At 36.3% G+C, this 18621-nt stretch overlaps 3 protein-coding genes across 3 annotated transcripts; all 3 read right to left on the bottom strand.

Moving 5' to 3' along the window:
- Nucleotides 1–1263: 1263 nt before the first annotated feature.
- Nucleotides 1264–7398, bottom strand: LOC129874691 (uncharacterized). The gene is made up of 11 exons (XM_055950015.1): nucleotides 6898–7398; nucleotides 6495–6673; nucleotides 6083–6305; nucleotides 5861–6002; nucleotides 5583–5783; nucleotides 5289–5420; nucleotides 4404–4532; nucleotides 3035–3444; nucleotides 2645–2861; nucleotides 2248–2438; nucleotides 1264–1630 (listed from the first exon to the last, which is right to left on the bottom strand). Exons 1-11 carry the CDS (start codon nucleotides 7275–7277, stop codon nucleotides 1453–1455), a joined length of 2382 nt encoding a protein of 793 aa, XP_055805990.1. The 5' UTR covers nucleotides 7278–7398; the 3' UTR covers nucleotides 1264–1452.
- A 1147-nt stretch (nucleotides 7399–8545) lies between these two features.
- Nucleotides 8546–10484, bottom strand: LOC129874301 (B3 domain-containing protein REM16-like). Its single transcript, XM_055949561.1, has 4 exons — nucleotides 10303–10484; nucleotides 9663–10227; nucleotides 9422–9567; nucleotides 8546–8989 (listed from the first exon to the last, which is right to left on the bottom strand). Exons 1-4 carry the CDS (start codon nucleotides 10414–10416, stop codon nucleotides 8711–8713), a joined length of 1104 nt encoding a protein of 367 aa, XP_055805536.1. The 5' UTR covers nucleotides 10417–10484; the 3' UTR covers nucleotides 8546–8710.
- Nucleotides 10485–11185: 701 nt separating this feature from the next.
- Nucleotides 11186–18268, bottom strand: LOC129872258 (extra-large guanine nucleotide-binding protein 1). The gene is made up of 8 exons (XM_055947176.1): nucleotides 16344–18268; nucleotides 16099–16236; nucleotides 15910–16014; nucleotides 15439–15624; nucleotides 14087–14267; nucleotides 13643–13884; nucleotides 13061–13224; nucleotides 11186–12137 (listed from the first exon to the last, which is right to left on the bottom strand). The coding sequence occupies exons 1-8, from the start codon at nucleotides 17655–17657 to the stop codon at nucleotides 11546–11548; spliced, it is 2922 nt and encodes a 973-aa protein (XP_055803151.1). The 5' UTR covers nucleotides 17658–18268; the 3' UTR covers nucleotides 11186–11545.
- Between the last annotated feature and the right edge of the window lie 353 nt (nucleotides 18269–18621).

The following is an 18621-nucleotide window of genomic DNA, read 5'->3' on the forward strand; positions in this document are numbered from 1 at the left end:
TATAGTAAGTTATATGAATTAGTAATAGTCAATTTGCTCTTTATTTCAAGTACTAATAAACAAATTACGTATTATTTAAGACAAATTAAATGATTCTATAAACTAGTGTAGTTCTTCATACGTCATAGTTACTTACCAAAACAAGTCAAATAATTGCTTTGGATGATTTCCATTTGTTCGTGAAATATAAAAAGTCATAATTTGGGAATCCTCCGGACATTTGTCAGAAACTAGTATTAAATAAAAATAATCTAATCAATACCGATAAATCCTTCCTAATACGTTGTATTCATTTATCTGTTTTTCTTAATTATTATTATTAATCCTGATTTGTGTTTATCGTCTCAAAGCAAAAAAAGACAGCAATAATAGTGAAGATGTAGACACGTCAGACAAAGAGGTTGAGAGAATTTGGTAGCTAACGTCGTTGAAGGGGCATTTTCATATTTGGAAGGTTAGTTGAAGCGTTGACAAATTTAGACACACTAACAAAATCCAAGTGGTGCCAGCAATGTGTATTTAGGACCTAAGCTGTTAGACATTAGATTAATACACACAATTTTCATCATAATCTCTTCAACAACAAAATCACTAACTTTTTCTAACAAAGCTTGTGTGCACTATAACTCTACGAGAAGATACGTGCTACCTCAACATCACCCAATACCTACTACTAACTTCCGTTCATGACCTTAGATAGGAGGGTGTGGAGGACCCATATTAGGGTAGAAGGCTAGTACATAGTCTCGTTATTCTCCAGTATTAGTAGGCACATTAATGCACTATAATTTCTTGTGCTCTGACTTCTGTTATTATCTCTATGTTACTTTCTATTACTTTCTGTACTTTGATTACTCTATATTATCTGTGTCGCTTTCGTTATTTGCTTTCCCATATCGCTTTGAACTTCTTAGCCTTATCTGACCTCTTTTTATGTTTCTTTTAAGCCGAGGGTCTTCCAAAAACATCCGTTCTACCTTGATAGAAGTAAGGTCTGCGTACACTTTACCCTACCCAAACCCCACGTTATAGAATTTCACTGGATTGTTGTTGTTGTATGTATGCATAATTGATAAAAATTCTGATTCCACCAACATTTCGTTGACATCGGCACTAGATAACTCTCTGTCCACCAAATTTGAGCTGAAAAGAAACAACCTAACTTCTTTTTCTTTGTGTTTCCAAAGGGATTTAAATCTCGATCTTTCATAATATTAATCAACTTTATTAAAAGCTAAGCAACGCTCTTGAATGCAATCAGACTAAAGGAGATCCTCCTCCTGGAGAGCATCTTTGCTGTAAAGGACAAAGATTAGTTAGGAATGTCCGATCTCCCGAATAAAAGTGTGTTACTACAGTCTGGCTTCATAAGGGAAGTGAAAAAATAAGTTGAGATTCCTACAGTATAAGCTTTACTATAATACATGAAATTAATAAACAAAGTAAAAGTTGCTATGATTCCATCATCTTAATAAGGAAAGCTGCCTCCAGCGCTGTCTCCTTGCAGTGCAAATATCGATTTTCTTCAACTATATCAGCTGTCAAATTAAGTAATACTGGATGTTTAGGATCATAAACGGAACATTCACGCACCCGAGCAACATATTTTGCAGCTTCCCACACTCCAAACCTGAAAAATCATGCAAGATTATGGGGAGGGACTTACAACACAATGAGCTGCAATTATTCAACACAAACCTATGCAATTATTTACTTAAGGGATGACTTTGGAGCAATTCTTGGTAACCCATGTAAATGGATGATGATGGTTTCACTTAATTAACACATTGGAATTATTCTTGGTGGATCAGGTTCATTATAATACATGGTCCATCCTAGTTGTCGATCATAGCACTGTAGCACATGAGGGGTGCTAGATAAGGAAAAACACCTAATATGGGTGGAAACTATTGGAGCTTGTTTAGCACCCGTTCCACCTAAGAATTATCATACAGATGCAGAGTAATCACATGGAAAGCTAGAAAAACAAATATCAAGGACACAAACAAGCAAATGATTTTCCAGGGATGACAGCAGAGTGATCTAAAAGTAAAAAGTTAACTAAAAGCAAAGTCCCATTTATAAGATTTGAGTAATTCCTATTGTTTGTTGTAAATCAAACTTGAATTGATAATGTAAACGACATGGCTTTGGACAATGACCATATATTAGTCACCTAATCATCTTGACAAGAAGGTTTAACAAGCCAGAGGAAGTCAATCAGTCAGCAAAAAATTTGGACCTTACCGTGTGTTGAATGAAGATGTCACCAGAATAGCTGGATATAAGATATCTTTTTGAATGTTATCGTAAGGTGAATATTTGCGGATTGCCTGAAAGTCAGTAATGTCCCCGGGGTACCCAAACTCATCATAGTCAGCAGGTGTAAGAGGTAAGATTGGATTGAGGAGAGTGTTTGTTGGATCCAAAAATGGTACCTATAAAAAAAGGTAGTCAACTTTTTCAATAACATCAAAAGAGAGGATAAAATAAAAGCAGAGGATTTAGCAATAGTTTTTTCTTTGTTTTCCCATCCTTTGCCTCTCCTTGTTGGGGTGGGGTTTGGGGGACATTAGAAAGATCAAGGAAAAGAATGATTTAAGGATGCATAAATGCAATAGCACATTCAGAGTTGTTGGCAGACCTCCAAAACTGCTGCCCGCAATAGACTTGGACAAGAATTTATAGCTGAAGCCACCAGTAGCCCCCCGGCACTGTAACCCCACCCAGCGAGCTTGTTGTCTTGCACAATTTCCCTCTCAATCAGGAATTTAGCACAGGATATGTAATCATAAATGGAATTGATCTTCTTTGTCCGCCTGCCATCATGGTGCCACTTTTTCCCCCCGCCTCCTCCACCTCTGAGAATAAAGACAGTAAAAAGGTCATGTCAAGCACTAGTCACTGACATAATAACATAACTTGTCTTAACTTCATACGAATAGGATATCTATAAGATATGGACTAGCACCATTATAGAGAAAAAAAGTAATTTTAGAGCTACATTACTAAATTGGACAAAGAAAGAAAGCACCTGGCATCAGCATATGCAATGACCCAACCACGATCGAGAAGGCTTTTTAACTCACTGCGCCATCTTTTGTCTAATATCTCTCCATAAGCTCCATGTCCATGAAGTAATCCAGGATTCTCAGCTTGCTTTTTCCTCTTTGGCGAATAGACAACAGTCAAAGGAACAATAATCCCATCATAAGACATGACATCGTGAACTTCACAGGCATAGAACTCAGAAAGTTCATTCCACGAAGAATGACTTTCAGGATTGACTTCTTTATTAGAGCCTAAATTCCTTGGACTCTGAATAAAACTAGCTGAAGATGATGATCCATACAACACTTTTGTTCTTTCATGAAGCAAATTTTGCTGCTGGACTATGTTCCATTTTCCACTTGATAAGTCATAATCGACAAATGCATCAGGCATCTATAACCAGTGTGAATTTTAGTCAAAGAGTGATTTGGGGTGCAAAGTGATCTTGATACTTCTAATAACAAAAAAATCTGATCGATGGAAGTTATTTGAGTACTCAAGTCTAGGAAACTAGTTGAGTTTAAGCTATAAACAGACTCAACGTAAACCATGACTGGTCAAACATATATAGGTGTTTGACGAATATTACATCCCTTCAAGTTTTACTTCGTAAGTCGTAACACTAAGCTCCTTTGAGTTTTACGATATTATACTTACTTCCCCTGTTTTGATTTCTTGTAACAATTCTTATAACCCATTTATCATTAATGTAAAAAAATTACAATTCGACTATTTCTTTTACCAAGTATAATCTTTTGTTTAATTAATTTTATAAACATCTTTTCTTAGAAAAAACAGATTACCACCCAGGAGACAATATAATTAAAGTCACTTAGTAATAGTCACTTGAACCCACAAATCCTCCTTTATCCCTCTCACAGATCATGTTAAAAACTAAGAACTTAATAAACCTGTAAAAACATATTAAAAGTCACAGCTTGTTGATGCACAGCTAATTGCAGATTTAATCACTGTGCTAGCATGCACAACAACATGCATATTCAGAGAACCATGGATTAGTCCTCCTCTGTCGAGATCAAAACAGTAGAAATTAGAGAACGGAAGTGATGATTATCTGTGCAAGCTTTCAATTTACTTGTGATGGGCACACTTGTCATTGGTAAGGTGGGGGAGGCAAAATCATATATTTTGAACCACTGCACTAACTTTTGAGACAAGTCTTATAAAGTACATGATTTTTCAGCTCAAATACAAGATCTCATTCTGTAAAAAGAGAGGAGTGAGATACATCATACAAGAGTACACTGAAGTTAATTTCTTAGGTTTACACAAGACTATTTCTACAGTAAAATATATGAAATAAATTATTATAAAAGGTGACAAGTACCTACCAAAGGGGATGATATTGTGAATCGCATTGTTGAGGAGTAGTAGTCATAATTAGTTCCAGGCGTAATTTGAGAGACATTCTTTGGAAGAGGCAAAAACTGCGGACTGAGCTCTTTGAGCTTAATCTCTTCCTGTCCAGGGAAAATTGGAGAAGAGAAAGGAAAGGAGGAGCATAACAGTTGTAAGCAATTCAAGAGAAACACACACTGCTGCTCAAAGACAATTATTAAGAGGAAAGAAAGAGAAAAACAGGAAAAATATCCATTTCCAGCAATAAATGCAAATCACATCGCAAAAACTTATGAGTAAGAAGCTATAATGTAAAATGTCTCGAACTTATTTCATGACTCAGTAGATTGCCTAAATGCTGGTTCATTAATTTGGGCTCAGAGTAACTACAGGGAACACAAATATCTAAAAAATGTTGCACTTATAAATAGCAAATTTTCTCAAAGGAGGACTTTCTAGAACCTGGTCTACAATGTTAGTGAGAGCCTATGGAGCAACACTTGGGAGTCCAGGTAACAAGAAAAATGAAAGAAAGAAAGAAAGAAATTGCACTTGCAAGGACAAAAGAGCCGAACCTTGAAAGAAATATAGCGTAAATTGACATCATTAAAACGAGTAACATGTACAAAAGAAAAAGGATGGTAATTGTCTCTATGGGCTGTTTACTACTTTGTGAGGATAGGGGGAGGATGGGTTGATCATCAAGGTTTTACTTGTTTAAGGTTTCTGCAGCACCTATAAGCTACAAAAGGATTAATTAATTTAAACTAAAATTTTTAGAGCAGTGGAAATCTTACACAAGCAAAGTAAATAGCTTCAGGTTGGAAAAACAGGAGGAGTTATCAGAAGTAAAAACCAGGACCAAAATAAGTTATTACCTTGACACTTGGCAGAGGCAGAGAAATGGGACAAAGTCTAAAATTTCGGCCATCCCGCAGAATGAGCACCAAGTGCTTGTCACTGAAATCGACGTCTTCAATTATGAACTCCGAGTCATCACTGAATATATTCTGCATTCTTGATGAGAAAGCTATGAGCCAAAGGTCCCATCATGAATGAATATTATGCTTTTCAGATGAAAGGTTATTCAACAAGCAGAAGGGTAGCTGGCAGTTGGCGTGGGGGGAGAGACATTTAGAAGTAAACATGATAAAAGTCTAGTACAAACTCACCTCCCACTTTCTTTTGTTCAGTGAGCAGTTAACTGGACTGCGTAGAAGATAATGGTGATCAACTAATTGTCCATTTTTAGCAGCATCAGTAAAGAGGTAAAGATACCCCTGGTGATGCTCAACAACACAGTGGGCTTGAGACTCACATTCCCACAAAGGAATCATGCCAGACAAAGGATCAGCAGCATCTATCAGAAAGATCTAAAAACTAGTCACTGACAAAAAATTAGACTAACAGCAAGTGATATAAAAAATTAGAAGGCTTGATTAAGTATCACCTTTGATGATGTAGTTGAGCATATATGTACTGTTAGAAACTGGAAATCCTTAGTATGCCTTATGTTGACATAGCCATTCTCGCTAGGCTCTTCTAAAAGCAACACATCGTTTTGTTCAGACCCAATCATACTACAGAAGATCCTGAAAGAAGAATTGGAAACAACTGAGATATCGTCCGTACGTCAGAAAGAGTCTTTTAACCAATTAAGTAAACTACCAACCTATAAGGTCTCTTACAGTGATCAGTGACAACATAAACCAATGCTTGTCCATCTTTCCCCCAAGCTATGTTTGAAACCCAATCTGCTTGGGGCTTACTACATAGTGAACCAAAATTTAAGTCTCGCACAGACAATTTAAAGCAATCGTCATCCTTATCATACATTGTGTATGCTAGATACCGGTGATCAGGGGACACTTCTGATAATTCTTCATATGCATAACCTTTAATTTAACAAAGGAAAAAGGGTTATACACCATGAGTAAAAAGAACCATAAAATCACCAACCACTACTACTGCACCAAACCTCAACTCCAAACTAGATAAGGTCGGCTATATAAGTCCAATAAACATGCCACTCCGTTTGGAAAATCAACATAAAAATAAAGTAGTAAAAGAAAAAAAAGTAAAACCTCCAAATCTTTCAGCTTCTTCATTGTAGTCAAGAAGCTTCTGCTCAATTCTCTTCCCCGAAGTAAAATCGAAACCTGCTGAAGGAGATTTATTAGAAATGAAATCTTCATTCACCCGTGCTAACCTTCTACACAGCACTGGATACTGCTTCCCTTCTTCCACTCGCCTATAGTACAACCTGCGGCGACCAATATCCACCTCCATAGAGTAAACACAATTATCACATTTCAGAATTCAAACAACAACAATAGTACAATACAACAACAAAAATTGTGGGGATCTATAACCAAATAAATATTTCAATAACATAAGAATAACAACTACTATGTCTCAATCCTAAACTAGTTCAGGTGCTAAATGAATTCTGCTCGATTCTAACAAGGAAATGAGGCGGAAGAATACCACGGACCCCACCGAACGGGAGGTGTGGAGAGTTCATTTGACAAGCGAGAGCCCATTTCTGACTGAAGTTTGGACTGGAGGCGTTCGGTATCGGACATAACGGCTTCAGTATATTTCTCCTCTTGTTCCATGTACACATCCATATGTCGCATGGCTACTTTGTCATTGAGCTGTGACATCCAGCTGTAAGGATCCTCCCATGACTCGCCGTGATGGGTGAAAGTTACCGGCTTTTTAGGAGGTTTTGGAGGAGATGGTGGTGCTGGTGGTGGTTGAGGCTTCTGCGGCTTGTAATTTGCACAGAAGATGAAATGAATACGCGGCGTTATACGGCGGTGATTTAGCTGGTTGTGACGGATAGAGCTCAGGAGGTGGCGCATGGTGGTGGCAGGTGACGGAGAAATTGGGGTTCAGGGTTTAAGCACTATATCACCATTTCTATTTTCTATTTACTTTCTAAAATTCTTTTTGCACAAGCAGATTTTGTTAAATTGAATACAGAAAATCCAGAATGCCCTTCATTTAGTTTTGGTCAAAAAATGCTCATTTCATGATGAAATTATTACACTCTTTTAAATGTAAATTCTGAAAATCTATTCCGTAAAATATGCTCACGAAGTACTTTTTTCGTTTATTTTTACTTTTTTACTATATTAAAATTAGATGTTCAATAATATTTATTCAATTTGAAAAATCAATAAATTAATTTTTACTTGATAACATTAAATTTAATATATTCAAAAGGTACTATGGTAATATCATTCTTATTATTTGTTGTTTCTTAAGATATCTGTCAAGTTAATAGTGGACAATTATTGTTTGGCGTATGGAGTATTTGACAATAAAATTTTGAAATTCAACTTCAAGTTAAATTTTGAAATTTTCAAAAAATTGAAAAATAACAAAAAGATTTTTAGTTGATATCGTTCCAAATTACTCATAAAAATTTAAAAATAACTTCAATTTTGAAAGAAATTAATCTCTTGATTTATTTCATTAACCTCAATAGTTTATATACACAAATATAAGAGTATAATTAAGCTATAATTAAAAAAACTAAATATCTCTATATTAGGAACTAAATATATACAATCTGTTATAATCTATCAGAATATATTTTCATATATTCTAACAAATTTGTATTCATCATCAAACACAACTTCAATTTTAAAATGTAATTTGTTCACTTTGAAAACAAGACTATTTTTTCAAATTTCACAATAAAACATGATCAAACACCCATCAAAACACTTATTATTAATTTTTTTGCAAGATGAACTCCACCTTACACTTTATTTTTAATCCTTCTTCTTCATAGAAAGACAGAACAAATATACAACAGGAAAAAATTTCACAAGAAAATCATATTCAAATTTCAATAGACAGAAAAACAAAGATTGATTTTTTTATATCTATTTATCTAATTTTTGAAGGATAGAGTGATTTGATATCTATATGGGTATGTAATCATGAAATAATTAAGGTGTTGACAATTTAAATAGTTGACTTTTGATGAAATTTAGTTTATCAAAAAGGAGGACAACGTTGAAAGGGGAAAGACTTGTCTTTAACATTTCTTCGGTTGTTTGATTTGCATGAACATTTTATGTCTAGAATACAGTACATCATAGAATAATACTGAATAAACTTCTTGAAATCTCAGAGATTAACATTCACGAAACAAGAAAACATAACAGTTCAGTTTGTCTACAGCTGAAATCTGAAGCACATAACAAACTTAAATCTCAAAAACAAATCAAACTTGTCAAAGTAAATAAACAAAGTACTAGCAAAGCTAGATGTGCTGTTAGAATTATAGTGGTCTCATGATCTCATTCTTTACACGATATATGTAAACATCTAATATAACTAGCTTTGAGTTGTGTTTTCCTCCTTGAGCAAGCTCGAATACACAAATATCAAACTCCTCCAGATTATTATCCATAACAAAATCTTCCCAACCTGACTGAATCACCAGTCCTTCCTTTCTGCAACGAATTGAGGCCGCCCACGTTCTTCTTGAAGGGATTCTCAGACTAATTGTCTCAGATTTCTTCCTCATGTTCTTCTGTGCCCATTCCTTTGGGAGCTTCTGGTATTCAACAAACAAGATTTACCAAAATTAGCTCAAAAACACAGTACTGTCTACTAAGGCTTTGGTTATTGGACTTATGACGGGTTGCTAGTATATGGTATTAATGTGAATATGTAGAGATAAATCAACAGTTGCGACATGAACATTATATACTATTATTTTAGCTAATGTTATTATAAACAGAAAAGGACTTAACTTGTATACACTGGCGATGCAAAGAATATTTACACTATCCTGTATTGTATTCTAATCTATTGTTGTCAGCTGCGGATTTAGGATTTGAATTTTCTGGGTTCTTGGTTTCTTGCAACCCTCATTTGCCACCAATGTTACTGGATTCACAATTTATTATAAGCACATATGTAACGGATATTTCAACATATATAGAGGTGCCAAGTTAAGGCTAATGGTTTAAACTTTAGAAAATACCAGTTGGCCCATGTAGACATGGATAGGCTGCATTGTCATCAGAACAGAAGGCACAGAAGATGTGTGTCTTGAGGCCAGTTCATGAGCTTTCATCCTCTCTTTCTCCGGAACCAGGCGCCTGTTTGAAAACATAGGCCTTTTTTCCTCTGAACTACCAATTTCCCCAAATCAGAATCCAACAATGTAGATAAATTTCAAAGAATAAAAGTGCAATTGAAAGAAGAGGTAAGTAAAACTTAACCAGGTTCAACATTTATCTTGCGTGATGACATAGGTGTATACTTCCTTTTCCTATTGTCCTGCTTGGCTACCAAGATTTTCTTTATTTTCTTCCCTCTACTAGCCTGAACTGAATGGAACTGATACTGTTTTCCACGTGATGATTTTCGCCCTCTTTGTATGTTATCCTCCTCATACGTATCAGCATCATCATCATCATCCTCATTTGAAGGTTCATCTTCACTACTCTGTTGCTCACTTGTATGTTCATCTGTTACTTCATCTGGATGTTTACAAGGGTTCCTATTTTTCTTGACAAAGAAGGTAGTCTCTTTTTCACAAGCACTTAAATCAAAAATCATGACATCAAAAGCTGAAAAACCATCCATTTTAAACACCAGCAGATCTGCTTCTTCCAAGCAATGATCTTTGACAAACATCTCCCAGCCATTACAGAAAACATAATCATCATCCTCTGTTCTCTTAACCTCAACTAACCATGTATTGCCACTGGGGCCTGTTAAAATCTTCTGGCCCAATAGTTTGTAACTGTTCTTAAAACAAGCCACAAACTTGTGTGGAATGCGCTGCGTTAAAGAATCCAAATGTGTCAGCAACAAATTCTAAGTAAATCATAAATCTGAGAGAGAACTCTAACTTACCAATCTACGCCTGAAATCATTTATCATTATTTTGAAGAACTTGTGTTGTTTGTCGAACTCTTCCCAGTACTTTTGTTTTTCAAGCACTCTGGATCTCTCACATATTGTAGCCATTTTCTTTAACAAAAGTTTGATATTTTTGAGGAAGAATTTATAATTGTATTCTTTGTTGGTAGAATATTTTGACGTCTCCTACAAATAATAAGCTACCATTTCTAGTTTATGTTGAAATAACTTTACAGCTTTGCAGAGCTCAGAGTACTGCCTTAATAGTACAAAGAGTCGAAGATGGCTCGAATTAGAAATTGGCAATTTGTATGGAAAGAACTTATTTTGTTCCTTATTTCACAAGGTGAGCACCATTTCAGAATGTGGCATATGATACTAATGGAAATTCAGAGTTTTCATCTCTGATTAGTCTTTTGCCTTATGAGGAATTATTAAATGGCTTTGATCATAACGAGGGGTTAAGTTTTCACATTATAATTTAATTTTAATGCCAATAGTACTGATCTTCATAAAGAAGATTTTGACGTGTTAAGCAATAACACTGGTTAAAAACAGTCTTTTCTTGGCTATAATAGGTGAACAGTGTTGCAGTGAGCTTACTATAATAGGTGAGAAGTGATGATATATGATTCAGTCGCTTTTAACAAGAAAAACACTATAATTGGATCAAAACAAATTATCTTGGGGCCATTTTGGACCGAATTTAAAATTAGATTGATTTGAAATTGAAATTTTATTTGGGAATACAATTTTAATTTCTTAAGTTGGTATATTTTATTGCTCATAAAATTAAAAACCTAAAAATTTATGAAAACTATCAAATGTTTCTCAACTCTTATACTAAACGGCATGAAGTAAGCCAACTTGCTAAGTGTACATGCATATATACAGAGCATTTAATTAGCAAGCATCTTCGACTCTAATTTGATTAAAACCTATATTCTACAACTTGATCACCATCACCGAGGGATGCATACAATATTACAAAAAATTGCCAAAGCAAAAGCTATATCTTTCGTGTTCTTTAATTGTACAAAAGATCCTACCAGATTAGCCATTTACAAATCTATTCTGTAAAAATAAGTGATTTTACTCATTCATTGGCAAACGTCTTTCAGTCATCTGGTCATCGACTCTGCTTTGTTTTCTTCTTTTACCATATCAATATCTACAGTAACACATCTTATGGACATAACTTTTCTTTCAAAAAGAATTCTTTGAAGCTGTCGTGTGTTCAAGGTGAGAAGGAACTTGCATCAGTGCTATAAAATGAGTACTCACTCAAACTGAAGTTCAACCGCTCTTCGTCCCACTTGATTATCTCTCTTGCATACTTGAGCGATTCATCCACCGTTTTTGGCTCTAAACCTTTTACTAGTGAAACATACAGCTTCCTGTTAGTGAGAGAAGAAAAGAGCCTCTTGAATTTTACTGCAACATGATGAAATGCCAACTGGCCCACGGAGGGACTATGGTTGATGCTGCTGGAGTTGCTGTTGGAGCGATGACGACTTACGATTGGATGAAAATCGTCAAACCATTCACATTTGGTCAAAGGAACACGTTCTAACTTCTCCTCAAACGAATCAACCTTATTTAGCAAGACAAGAAAGTCCATCTGATCAAAGGTTGGATGAGTCGCGATGCTCTCGAAAAGTTTCTTGGTTAATAACATCTTGTTCACTTTCTCCCCAGTTTCATCAACAACATATTCATCGTAATCACTTAAGGCAACACAGAAAATAACGACACGAACGTCTTCAAACATCTCAATCCACTTGCAATTTTCAATGAACCCCCTTGCCTGTACTCTAATCAGCTGAAATCTGAGTATCAGAAAAAATAAAATTGTTTTAACACAATGCCTCTACATAGTCTGTAAATGACAGGGGGTTAAAATAACTTCAATTCACCCTATTTTCATTTATGAGGATCCTAAAATCAACTATATGCATAGAAGGGTTCTCAAACACACCAGTATTTAGAAATAGAAAAATCAGGAGGATTAGCTACGGTGAGAATCCCAGCCCAATGGTTCACTTTCAATTCTCATATTAAATACTTATAATGGACCCCTAAAATCAACTATCTGCATAGAAGGGTTCTCAAACACACCAGTATTTAGAAATAGAAAAATAAGGAGGATTAGCTACGTGAGAATCCCAGCCCAATGGTTCACTTTCAATTCTCATATTAAATACTTATAATGGATCCCTAAAATCAACTATCTGCATAGAAGGGTTCTCAAACACACCAGTATTTAGAAATAGAAAAATCAGGAGGATTAGCTACGTGAGAATCCCAGCCCAATGGTTCACTTTCAATTCTCATATTAAATACTTGTAATGGACCCAAGATTGTTGCACCAGCCGTGTGATGGATCCCCCCCCCCCTTTTTTTTTTTGACAAGGTAAAAGTAACATGAGATAGGTCTCTTTTCCAGTGTACTAACATCATAAATGAAATGTGTTTACTATGTTGCACTCCATTCTTGGCTATGTTGCTTGGAACCTTCAAAAATGACTGGCCAGGTGCATGTCAGATACTCCAAAGGTTATGTTTTTTTGGAAGATCCGAGCAAAATAGATTCTAGGTCATTCCACACTAGTGAGGGAGTAGTAAGTCAATGAAAAGTGCTTCCCCATCAAAGGCAGTGCAAGGGTGATAAACCAAATGTTAAGTTATACTTTTCAAAATTATTCCACTTCTCTGTCAAAAAGAAAAGTATGGGTAATTAGTGTTTACAAACCTGAGCGCAGAATTAGGGTGATCACTGCTGTCAAGATTATCATAATCTTCTGAATCTGGGAATGAGAAGTCCACACATGAAAGTCCATTGGAAGAAGTAACACCCTCAGCATACAAGATATCCACATCTGAAGGTTCATAGTCTGTTTTTAAAATATCAACTGCCTGAAATAGGAAAACAATAGATGCAGAGATATTTAGCAACAAAATGAAAGATCTTTCCCATCATCTGTTAGGAATCAACAAGGAACTCACAGTTACATAACCCACCAAATGCTACTATGTCATCACAAGGTCTATTCAAAACTTGGAATAAACAAACATTTAATTCAGTGTCAAACCAATTTAGTTCACTAAAGTACCATAAAAGATAGTAAGAAGCTAAACTGCCAGAAAACTTCAAAAACATATGTGGAGTGCAAACGTGAAATGGAGCTGAAATAGCTGTAGACTTTGACACATAAAACGAAGAATCCAAGACGCAACCCACACATTCTTCAACCTTCAAATAACGATTGCAAGCAATTATGCATAAATGTGACACCATCAAACTGTGCAAATTTACCACACGAGATTTTCTTACCCTCTCTAGGAAATAACAAGACATGTCATGAAGCATTTCCAGTTCACTTCTTCGCTTATAAGTTGCCTGGATGGCTGCATCATTCCACAACTCCTCAATTAATGGAGCATATTCCCGTGTTGCAGCTGGGAAAACGGCTTCTAGATTACCCGTGGCCATTATTTTGAGAAGCCAATCTGAGAATGCTTTCAGTCTAGGAGGTATGGAATATAATGTTTTCTTTTCAATCCCAGTCTTCTCACCTGATGTCATGAGCTACAATTGTTACTTAAGAGGTATATTGAAAGAAATCCAGGTTCACCAAGTAGGCTGAGGGGAAATAAACATGATGGCATGCAGATGGTTATTTTCATGGAACGAATTAAAATGAGGAGCCCAAAGTTTGTAATACCACACGACTGTTTATGGAACCAATTAAAATGAGGAGCCCGGAGTTTGTAATACCTGTCATTCCAGAGTCACAGGACGAAGAACCCTCTCGCAATTCATGCAAACTCTCTTCCTCAAAGCGCTCGCGTCCCTCAAGCAGCACACCAATGTATCCATACACATTACTTTGGATCAAAAGTTTGATGTGTTCTCTCTCATCCTCCGAGAAAGGAACATCCTTGTAAAGAATTTTTGCCTAATTTACCAATCAATGATAGTAGAAGCAACATTAAACAAAGATAATCTGACAGGGCAAAAACTCAAGGTGCATAATAAGGCTAAATGGGAACTAGCAACTCAAAAAGCTAAGAAAAACAAGCGAGCAAGAAAACAAGGGGAATCAATTCGTAGAGAAGCACAAATAGAAGTATTTCCTAATACAAAACCTACCTTCTAAGGAACAAAAACAAGTAATGATACTGCCATTAAGACTAAAATCAGAAACATGTGTGAAGTAGATAGGAGCCTCAATCAAAAAATCAAAGGCTGAATTAATAATATAGATGGAGCAAACAACCCACAAAACAATTAGGCATCACTTTAGAAAATTGAGGTGCCATAACAAACACTCACTGGCCCAGAAACACAAAATTTAACCAGTTCTTCACCTCTGCGGATCAACATCTTTGTAATATATAATTTTTCAATATCTTTTAACATCCTACTATCTCATTCCTTCCAATATATCCAGTAAATATTTTTTAAGATCATAATAAAGGCAAGTCAGGTGCTGCTGAAGTGATTCTTCTTATCAGTCAGGTCAACAGTATTAATAAAGCATCATAAGTCTTTACAAAGAGAAAACTATGTAAGACAACATCACAATAGGCCACACAAATATCTAAGTTATACTTAAAAAAAGACCAATAGCATCTAATTGCTCTCAGACAGGATTATAATAATAAGTTAAAAACAGTTTTCTCAAAGAAGTAGGCATAGATAAGCAACTATATGATGAGGAAATTACTGCATGTCCACTATACATGGAACAAGAATACCAAGAAAACAGAAGTTAAGGAACTCTTCCGCTTTACTACTGAACTAAAGAAGGATGAATCTCTATATCACTTCCTCAGAGTATGATGGAGGAATAACTAATGCTTTTTGAAAGATCAGACAGTCCCTAATCTAACATAAATCAGGTGAATATAGGCTGTTGTGAAACAGGATAATTGAAAGCAAACAAGGTGGTCATCAAAGCGTTATACGTGTGGAGAGAGAGCATATAAATTATATTTAGCTAAAACAGCAAAGAGCAAGGGCTCAAGGAGTATCATTTTGGTTATACCTCATGTATACAGGTATGTGTTTTGCCCAAACATTAATATAATTTTATTACTTTATCCAGAAAAAAAGTAGAAAGTCACCTGCTTATATATGGTGCTAGTACCAGATCCACTATATCCAATCAAAAGTAGCTTGTTAAGTGCCCTCTGTTCTAGATAATCAGGTACCACTTGACTAAGCACACTATTGACTTGCTCTCCACAAGTATTAGATGATTTTGAAGGAACTGGAAGAGAGAGTACAGCACACACAATCTTCATTCCAGCCTGAAAAGATAAATATTTTCACTGAGCACCAGAAATGGCTGCATGTTTGAGTATGTGAAGTTGATAAGTCAAGAAGGAACTCAATCATGGAACATAAATAAGGACAATCTCCATTTCCATATGCTAATTGAAGTTAAACAGGAGCAAACCAGGAGAAATTTAATCCTTATTCTTAGCAATGATTCACTAAACCAAGGTCCATTTCTATGGAGACTACACTAACTAGAAGCAAAGGAAAAATTTGAAAGAAGGATAACAAACTCAAATCGAGCATACAAATCTAACCTTGCCCCATATATATCCTTTGGTATTTTTTTGCCCCTCTTCTTGATATGAGCCATCCTCATTCACCCAAAAATGTGGGTTGCCAGCACATTGTACTCCTGCTAACTGTACAAGCAATCAACAGAGTCAGTCTAAAACAGAAAAAGTGAATTAGTACTGGACCTTGTTTTGCAGGTACCAAAAATTAACCTGTAACATGCGTAGCTCGGATTTGGTGATCTCACGACCATTTATATAGACCTGAGTGTTTCCATTGCTAGCATTTAGCTTGATGGGACCTCCAGCATTTAAATGAGGAGTGATAATTTGTGAAGGCTTTTGTCCTTCCTGTTATATAATCAACTATTGGGTTAAACTTCCAGATTAATGCTCAATGTACAAAACATAACATGAGGAAAAAGAATAAATGATGTCCAGAATGAAATTCTACTCACCTTTCCCCAGAGACCAGAAACTTTGTCATACCAATAATTCCCAGGTTTTAGCTTCTTTGGTGGATTTATGCAGTTCTGCAATATAACAAGCTCTTCAGGAGAAAGAGGTCTCCCATTCACACATACATATTCAGATGGCAACTGATTTACTTCACACATTTTCTCTGCCTTCATGATCTGCCTAATCTCCAAATCATTTAGCAGTCGCTTGAGCATCCTAGAGCATTTTCCCAAGTTGCCTCGCTTGGATTCATCAATTGGATAACTGATGCAGCTAACACACTTTCTTCCCTCTGGCATAGACCCCATTGCTCTAAGCACACAATTACAGCAATATTTGGCATCACAAACAATACATACCTCCTTTTCAGTAAACCTATTTCCTTTACAACAACGATAACACACCCCTTTCTTCACCTTAACTGCAGGTTCTTTCTTTGGTCGGATGACCTCGGGCTCGGCACCACCAACATCTTCATTAATACCCTCATCCTCTGACTCAATATCACAGAAAGTCACAACAGGTGCTCGTTTAACATCACAACTAGTTTCATTGAAGCTATCCCCATATTTATGTGAAGAAACACGAGAAGACGGATAATCAAGACTCAAAATTGACTCATTCGAGGCCCAATCTGGTTGGCTTAAATCATTGAACTCCAAGCCTCTGTCTTTACGACCAGTTGAAGCCCTCATATTGTGTGTACTCCTTGACAAGTCCCTAGATTTCTCAAAACTACTCGAAAATCTGAAAGTACCAGAACTCCCCACCCTTCCCAGCAATTCATGCGAATGATCGCGACTAATGGAGGAAGATGCCAAGTCAGTGGATTCATTGATTAAACCAGAAAATCCACCTACACTCTCATCACCATTACACTCCAATGGGCTAGAACTACTGGACTGACCTGAAAGACCAGAAGCCCTATTACTATGGACTCTCTCGTCAAGTGCAATAACAGAGCTGGGGGACAATGTAGTCTCTGAGCCTAAAGCTAGTTCTTTGCTGGCAGAATCGTCTTCATCCACCCTCTGAAAAGCTATAACAGATGTGGGAGAGACAGTTGATTCCGAACTACGCTTCAAATCTTTAGAAAATCTCTTGGTTATATCTGTAGCTGATATAGGTTGAACAACTGGTAAAGTTAACTTATGGGATAACGGCACCTGTGAAACTACAGTGGCCACTGGGATCCTGTCAACATTGATGGGTACTGCCCGTGGAAGATGGTGGGTTATAGGTGGACCATCGTACTCCATAGCAAAGCAGTATTCTACTCCATCATCAACTACTGTCGCCAGTTCCGGCGACATTTTGAGAGGAAAAATCAGAGCACCCTCAGCAATTAGATAGGTAATATCCAATCGTGATGAATCAGCTACACGCCCCTTTTAAAGATTCCAAAAGTACACAAAACCTAGAAATCAGATGCAGAAACCTGAAGTGGCGACGAAAAGTCAAATCCCTCAACAACTATCATAGAGTAGTGAAACAGAGAGAACTGAGATGGGTAAGAACTAAATCCCCATCTTGCTGAATCAGCCAGATGCCCAGGAATACTATAAGAAATTGAAGCTGGGCAAGGAAAAGTGAAATCCCTCAACAACTATCACTACTCGTTATTTACAGACCCAAAATACAACAGTAGAAAAAGGACAGAAACAGAGATGGGCAAGGAGATAAAGATTTTTAAAAAAATGCAATCTTTCTGTATACTCTACAAGCCCCTTCAAGATTTCAAAAGCAACCAAATCCAGGGCAGAGCAACTGTGCAAGAAACTGAAGCTGGCAAAGACAAGTGGAATAGAAAGAAGGAATTTTGAAGAAGAAGAAAGAAACAGAAGGAGAAGACAATGGGAATGGTATTAGGGAAATTCCAAAGCTTGGGATGGAGGAAAAAAATGTGTTGGGAAAGTAGAAAAAGTAGGGGAAGGGGAAGGGGAAGGGGAACGGGGTAAGGTAAGTGGGGAAAAAGACAACAAAGGAGGGGAATCCAATAGTGGTGGACACTGTTGTGTAGTGGCATCTTTTTTTTCTTTTACTTTACTCCTTTTTATTTTATCTCTTTGTTTGATGTTGCCTTTGTTGAAACTTTGTTTGTTTGCGTCTTTGGCTGCGTTTGGTCGATGTAAAATAGTGCGTGGGAGAGAGAAGTAGAGTACATTGTTTTGGATTTTTGGATGGAATTGGACCACTTGTCTTCTATCTCGTGATTGGCATATCAAAGATGTTTGCTTTTAACGATAATGCACTCCTCCTCCCACAATTTTTTATTTC

Source organism: Solanum dulcamara, chromosome 11 (genome assembly GCF_947179165.1).
Source record: "Solanum dulcamara chromosome 11, daSolDulc1.2, whole genome shotgun sequence".
Taxonomy (NCBI): Eukaryota; Viridiplantae; Streptophyta; class Magnoliopsida; order Solanales; family Solanaceae; genus Solanum; species Solanum dulcamara.